General features: G+C 38.2%; 1 protein-coding gene across 1 annotated transcript; it reads left to right on the forward strand.

Annotated features, from left to right (window-relative positions):
• Positions 1–7,197: 7,197 nt before the first annotated feature.
• On the forward strand, positions 7,198–7,716 carry LOC145983605 (uncharacterized). The gene has a single exon (XM_083116668.1). The coding sequence runs from the start codon at positions 7,198–7,200 to the stop codon at positions 7,714–7,716; it is 519 nt and encodes a 172-aa protein (XP_082972794.1).
• The last annotated feature ends 231 nt before the right edge of the window (positions 7,717–7,947 follow it).

Genomic DNA, 7,947 nt, shown 5'->3' on the forward strand with positions numbered 1-7,947 from the left:
TTTCCGTACGAATGTTTGACATGCAATTTTCCATGCTTCGTGGAAAAATAAATTTACACTTTCACTTACATTTGGCAACACTGCATGAACAACACTGCACCTCGTTTGTTGTTTCTATGTTTAAAAATATCTACTTGGACAGGGCTAACATTTGGTGTACGACTTATGTGTGTACAGGTTTCGGTTACAAAGTAACGCCACTCTTAATTCCCAGTTGCGCCGTTCGTGGGACACCCTGTATAATCCTGTTGTTGATAATATTGCACGTAAACTTTTCTTGCGCTTTCGGTGTTGTCGCAGCGCACTTGAGCACTATGTAGATACTTGTCAGCATTTGGAAGCTGCACAACAAAGGTAGCGCCGCACGTAGGGCGATTCGTTGTAATTTATATTCTCTGGAAGGCGGGAGAGGGTACGTTCTTGAATGAGAGAAGGAGTCAACTACTGGCAATATTAACGAATCGTTTTATCTGCGGAACGTTCTAGAATATAATGAGGATATAAATACGCGGATTCAATTTTTCGGTTGATCTTACAAAGAATCGGTTAGTGAGATTTCAGAGGTAAGGGTGACAATTCATACAGTCGATTAGTGATCAGTCAGCGTCCTCTGGTTGCTTTATAAGATATAGTGATTCGAAAATGAATACATTGACGACAGCAGAATTTCCGGGGCCTCAGTGTAGTGTTAGTTCGGGTCGAGGGCCGAAGAGATCAATGCCTCCCCTCTCTCTCTCTCTCTCTCTCTCTCTCTCTCTCTCTCTCTCTCTCAAGTGAATATTTCAGCAGTACCGGATATTTGAGTGGTTTATTAAAACAGAAATAAGCTGCATAGATCAACTGAAAATCAAAGTTTTGAGTGATGATTTAGTTTTGCCAGAACTAAATTTCGTATATGCAGTTCGAGAATTTCATGGTATAAAGAAATACTTTTGTTTAAGCCTACTGGGTTCGCAACACATTCAAACACTTAACTACCATAAAGAGACAGCCGAAAATTTTATGAATGTCGAGAAGGGAAAGCAAGAAGATGTTGCATATATAGACATTTTAGGCGGATATTGCAGGCTCTACCAGGACCCGAATCAGGGCTCTACCAACTGAGCCACCTAGCCATCCTTGACTTCAACCGATTTTTCGTTAAAATGTCTACATAGTACATGTCCTGTGTATATCAAATCGTAAGGTGTTGCCTGTATAGTGAACAAGCACAGAAAATATAGGAGAGAGAAGAAAACTGAGGAGTATTCCCACTGGTTGAGGAGAATTTTTTTCTTCTGTGGTCAACAAGAGCTACTACCATAGCTGTGACAATGAGCTGTGACAATGAGCATCGAGGTGACAATGACAGTGGCCTAATACAGGAGATTTCACACCGTGTCGCCTGAAGATTTCACAATTCGAAATTAGGTTTGTGCGGCCTTTTGTGTCGCTACGGTGTGAAACGTTGCTGTTGATTGGCCCATTCCAATCGACATGTATCGGCTGTCCCTTCGGTTTGAAACCTTCCTAAGTCTTGAAAATCCAAGTCACAAGGATGGAAAATTAGGGCCTTGTTAAGGTTATGTTTGAAGGCAGGCAGACAGCACCCTAAAGGATCATATCCAAAACTGCAGGAAGAGCGCATCTTACTTCAATCTCCAATTCCTGAATGATAAAAACTTCTGGTGAGTTGATTTTAAAAAAAATGTGTCCGAGATAAAGAGTGGCGTGCCCAGGATTTTCGGAAGGGAGAGGGGTTAGGCATACTATTTTTGGTGGTCAGTCCTGATTTTGATATTTTTTTTCTGTCTTTGACATTCTTCTTTTTTTAAAGAAAAGGAATACTGGATCAAATGGGGTTATGACCTCACCAACCCTACCTTGGGCACGTCACTGGAGATAAATGAATAAGCATTTGATCATACTGGGAGACGAAACATTAGATGTGTTGGGAACGGAAGCGTTTTCACTGTGCATTAATTGTTTCGTGATACAGCTGTATTCGAGAAGACTTCCTTTGTTTCGTGCCGATATATGACAAGACAGCGGAAGCTGTGACAGGCATTTTTGAACATTTGTGAGTGCTAAGGCCTGAATCTGAACAATTTGGTGGGTTTATAAGCGCTGCAAACATGAGAGGACAAGACATGTTAGTGGTGTTCAGGCTCGAATCAGAGATACATATTCGAGAGCTGTCTGCGTCCAGTTGGCAGCCTACAATTTGAATCTCGCGTTGTCGAGTGGATTGTCCATCCCGTGCATGTGTAACAGCTTCGTAAAATGACTCAAAGACACCATATATGTTTTTATGCCTGATGAGAAGAAATGGACAAACACACATGCTGAGATGGTTCCAGCACACAATGTTAATGCATGGAAACAGAGGAGTCAAGTGGTAAAAAATGTTCCGATTTCACGTTCTGATAAAAGTGACAGCCTTACAGTGGCGACGATTTAAGGGATAGTTGCTCCCCACTTTTTTGGCCTCAACATTATGGCCTCTTAACGTTAAGCCTTGTCTACCAAGAGAAAGTAAACTTTCCTTGCACCGCCCCCTCCCCCTCGTTTTTGAACCCAATTGCCACCACTGGTCTTAAACATACAATTGTGAGGTTCTTACTATACCCCTTAAAAAATTGAGTTGAGCCCCCCCCCCCGAAAGGAATTCCTGGATACGTGCCTGCATGTAACATATATTAAACAGAACCTATAATCATAATCTCAGAAAACATAACTGAACCTTATGCCTTGCATCAGGTAGCAGTACAGCATTTACATTTTAAGCATGATAACATTGAATCAAATTCACTGTATTTGGAATATCATGTAATTTTCATTCATCACTAGCAAGATTAATCTAGGGATATAGAAAAGTGAAAAAGTAGAAATAAGATAAAGGGAAAGTTTCAGTTGATGGTATGTTAAGTTTTACAGGCAAAGTTAATTTTCTTTTCATTAAACTGTTGTATATTATATCACATCTAAAGTTTTACAAGACCTTAGAGAAGTGAATATTGAATTTTGAGTTGCATTTACAATACAATAAAAATATAAAAACTTGTTCGTCAATGTGAGAAATGATTTCATAACAAAGAAAATCTAATCATAAAAACCTGTCCAGTAATTACAATACAGGCTGCTGTAATGGGTATTTCTAAATTAACGTGTAACCTAATATCACAAGTCATAGTTTGTAATCAAGTTGTAGGGGATCAATACCTCCTGGAGGCACTTAGTGATTTGGATCTGACTTTAAAGTACATGTTCAATCTTCAATTTTGTTTTATGTCCCACTTTATGCACAGATAGGGTAACTATCTGTGCATAAAGTGGGACATAAAACAAAATTCAAACTCACAAGTCATAACTGCAGGCATGCTGTATTGATGATATTCAGGCTCTTCCTCTTACTCCATATACTTCTTGACATATATTTTTGCGTTTCGTTTATACTGCTGTGAAAGATCTTGTGGATTTGCATGTGATCTGATGTACCATGTTTTCCTAACATGGGGTAGGTTTGGGTTGAAAAACTGCACATGAAAACTACCCATGTCATATATTGCATGTAATGGTTCTTTCTGATCCAATTCCATTTTCCTCACATTTTCTTCCTCAGCATCTTCAACTTCTTCTATGCCTATATGTTTAGACCCTTCATTATCCTCATACTCCTCATACTGCCGTGGAGTATTATAGCACCCAGAGAGCCAACAACAGGCACCTTTGGGAGGACAAATTGTGCGTAACTCCCACCCTTTGCTGTTGCAGCTAACGCTTCCTTCTCTCCTATCTCTGTCTTCTTCAAGTACTCTTCTACATCTCCTTCCTCTCCATATTCATCATATACTTCTTCATCATTCTTCTCTAACTCCATGATCCTCAAATATTTATACATATCTTCCTCTTCATCCTCATCTTCCGGGCCTCTCCGATGGCACAGTGGTAGCGTCGTCGCCTTGTAATCAAGGGGTCCCGGGTTCGATTCCCGGCGGAGGCACATGGTGGTTCGGATCCCACTTTAAACTGTAGGTCCAGTCCCGATTAGCCTTACTGTGCATAAAGTGGACTTAAAACAACAAATCAATCCAATCATCCTCATCTTCCACACTCGTCTTAGATTCCACATATTTTTGTTCATCTAGCTCATACTTCAGTGAATCATAATGTTTTTTATTTACATGTGACCTAGCACCTAAAGGGCCAACAACAGGCACCTTTGGGAGGACAAGTAGTGCATAACTCCCACTCTTTGCTGTTGCACCGAACTTTTCCTTATCTCCTATCTCTGTCTTCCTCAAATACTCCTCTATGTCTTCTTCCTCCCCACACTCATCTTCTTCTTCTCTTCCCCTCTCCTCGTATTCATCTGCCATCTTGTCTTTATTTTCCAGCTCTATGCTCTTATCCATATTAGTGTTGCAGGAGTTTAATGATCCTATTGTACTCACCTGAAAAATAATGATTGAAGTATAAGATTATTATGATCAAATTCCCAGACATCATGAACCAGAGCAGTAATTATAAGTTCAGTATTGTAACCGCTCTTATTGTCTTTACATGATATGGAGTGGTACAGACTTCCTACCTGAGGTAGTAAAATAGGAAAGTTACAGATCCATATCTTTTATATTTCTGAAATCACAGGGGTGCAAAATGTGCGATTTTCACCTTTTTTTAACATCTTGTTAACTTTAATTTGCAATATTTTGTCAATCTGCACCTACAGAAGAAATTCTGACAGTAAGGTCTTGAAGTGCTCACATGAAATATTGCATGCCTATGTCAGGGTAAAATAATTGAAGTGGTTTAAAAAAATTGTATCCATTTTCTCAAAACTGGGAGTTTTAATTTTTTCAAAAATTTGTGATAAAAAATTATAAAATGGGATGTCAAATTCATGCAGAGTTATGTTAGATTTAGGATAGGTTAGGTAATGCATGACAACATATTTTCATAGACAAATTACTTAAATCAAGAGTAAAAGTAAAACAAAAATTTAACTTTAATACATTACAACGTTTGTTGAATTAACGTTCATGAACTGATATTTACATTCCCAGTTCTTAGAAGTACAGGATGATTCAAATGCCTGGTTCCATAGGCAACTGTGTTGTTAGTGCACGTAGCTATAAATTGAAAGAGGAAGAACTTGTTGAATACATGAGTTTCATCTTAGCGTGCAACTTTCCAGTTGTACACTGGTATGAACTGGTATGAGCCTCGAGGTTAGCAAAAAATGCCACAAGCTTGGCCTAGAATAGTGTATGTACATCTCAGTACCATACAGTAAAGAGTAAATTTAGAATTGATGATAATTATAGGCGAAGCAAACAAACGAAATTGGTGAATATGTGACATCACACCCTTCCCAGACCACTAGAAAAGGCTACAGTATGTGATTAACACTGTCCCACTGCACATGTCACACATTCATGTTTTTACTTGTTTACTTTACCTGTAATTATCATAATACATTTTTAATTTACCAAGTACTATGTGATATTGGGATGACATAGAGTATTCTGGCAAGCATGTGACCTTTTCAGCTACCAAGGAGGCTCATACCAGTGTAAAGCGTATGTTGAAAATTCAAGCACTTTAGATTGAAACTCTTCTTTGATCAATACAATCTCTATTCACTGCACAACGAGTAAGGAACATTGTGGAGTACCATGCAATTAAAAACAACATTTATTATTCTTAATATACAATAACTTAAAAAAGATTAAAGATATCTGAAAATGGATTTTACCATTTGATTTTTTCAGAAAATTTTACATAACTTTGATATGTCACTTGCTGCTATTAATATTTATAAAATTTACGTTGACTCTAGGCTAAGTGATCTAACATGGAGTTCAGGGTGTGTTTAACATGCATTGGCGATGCAGTAGTTGGTCATTTAAATGTAACATATGGTTCTATTCATGTTCTGAAATATATGTAGACATTATATGTGTACCTTGTATCAATTGTATAAACCACAATACTTGAATGCCATTCTAATCAAGCCCCATTTGTCTACATAGTGTTCTTGAACCTAATGCATAGAGGCATGCATATTTCGTTTTTGATGAAAAAACGAAATTTGAAAAAAAACACATTGTAGTGTTTTTGAAAGGTGTGAGATGCATTTTGTGACCATGTTTTGTCACGAAATAATGCGAAATGAACTGCAAAAAGCGAAATTAACTCTTAAACACGAAATTCAGGTTTATTCACCGACGCGACACCTTCTGAGGTCTGAATTATCCTGAGAGTTATGCAATACCCGGAAAATTGATTAATTCTGCTGTTAATATTGGAGAAGCAAAAATGGACTGCTTTACACAGAAATAACCCGGCGGACTTCCTGGTCTCCTACCGGGCGCCTCCTCAGGTGGCGGATAGAGGAAAGTTCACTAGATATAGTGGGTACTGGGCAATTAAAATACCCAGAGTGGACCAAAACCAGGACTACTGCCTTGTAGTTTGTAGAGGGATCTACCAAGGCTAGGGGAAGAAAACCCTGAAAACAAATTACCTGGCCCTCCAGGTTGGGGGTAAGGCCGACACCCTTACCTTGTAAAAGAACAACCCGTTGAGAAGCCAATAGACGAGCCTCAGAAGGATGGATTTATAAGAAGACGACCAGGACAGACCAGGAATATGAGAACGGTCAATGAAGAAAGGACAATTACTATCGCAACATGGAATGTACGCACCTTAAAGAAACCAGGGGCACTGAGAATAGTTAAATAAATTGCTGAGAAATATGGGATCAATATAATGGCAGTGCAAGAGCCAAGATGGAAAGGACAGTCCACTTTCAAGTCAGAAAACCACATAGTGTTCAACAGTGGTGGAAACGGAAAGAAGTATGGAACAGGGTTTATCGTAGATAAGAAAACGAAGAATGCTATAATAGACTTCACACCAATAAATGAGAGAATATGCACAATGAGGGTCAAAGGGAGACTGTTTAACATCACAGCAATCTGTGTTTATGCACCAACTGAAGAGACTGATGATGAGATCAAAGATGAGTTTTATGATAAATTGGAGTACGTATACGATACAGCACCACAACATGATGTAAAATTAATAATTGGAGATGTAAATGCCAATGTAGGAAAAGAAGACATTTTCAGAAAAACAATTGGCAAAGAAAGTTTACATAATGAAAGTAACGATAATGGACTACGTATAATATACTTTGCCGTCAGTAAAAGAATGGTGGTTAAAAGTACGCAGCTACAAAGAAAGGACATAAAGAAGAAAACCTGGATTTCACCAGATGGGGAGACAAAAAAACAGATAGATCATGTGATAATAGATGACAGACACTCATCAGATATAACAGATATCAGCAGCTGCAGAGGAGCAGACTGTGGATCTGACCACTTTCTAGTCAGAATCAAATATAGACAAAGAATTGCCTGTTATAGAAATAGTAAAGGAAAGAAACAAGAAAAATATGATACAACGAAGGTAATAAAAGATAAAAGGTACAGAGTAAGATATAAAGAGACATTAAAGAAGAGATTGGAAGAGAAGGAAGAGGAATGGCAAGATTCTGATATAGAGGGAAAATGGAAAGCAATAAGAGACAGCATTCAACAAGCTGCAGAAAAGGTACTGGGTAAGAAGAAACCAACGAGAAGAAACGAATGGTGGGATGAGGAGTGTGATAAAGCTATAAAAGAAACAAATGACGCAAGTTTAAAGACTATAAACAGAAACACAAAATGAAATAGAGAAGTGTTCAAAGAGAAGATAAGAGTGGTCGATAAATTGTGTAGAAGAAAGAAAAGAGAGTACGACAAGCAAAAATTAATAGAGATAGAAACGACATGGAAAGTTAAGGAAAAGAGAGATTACTTCTTGAACCTGAAAGAAGAGAAGAAAGGATTCCAACCCAGAGTCGCATTTTGCAAAGATAAGGAGGGTAATTTGATAGGAGATAAGGAAGGTATTTTGAAC

Source organism: Lepisma saccharinum, chromosome 2, assembly GCF_977018435.1.
Source record: "Lepisma saccharinum chromosome 2, izLepSacc3.1, whole genome shotgun sequence".
Taxonomy (NCBI): domain Eukaryota; kingdom Metazoa; phylum Arthropoda; class Insecta; order Zygentoma; family Lepismatidae; genus Lepisma; species Lepisma saccharinum.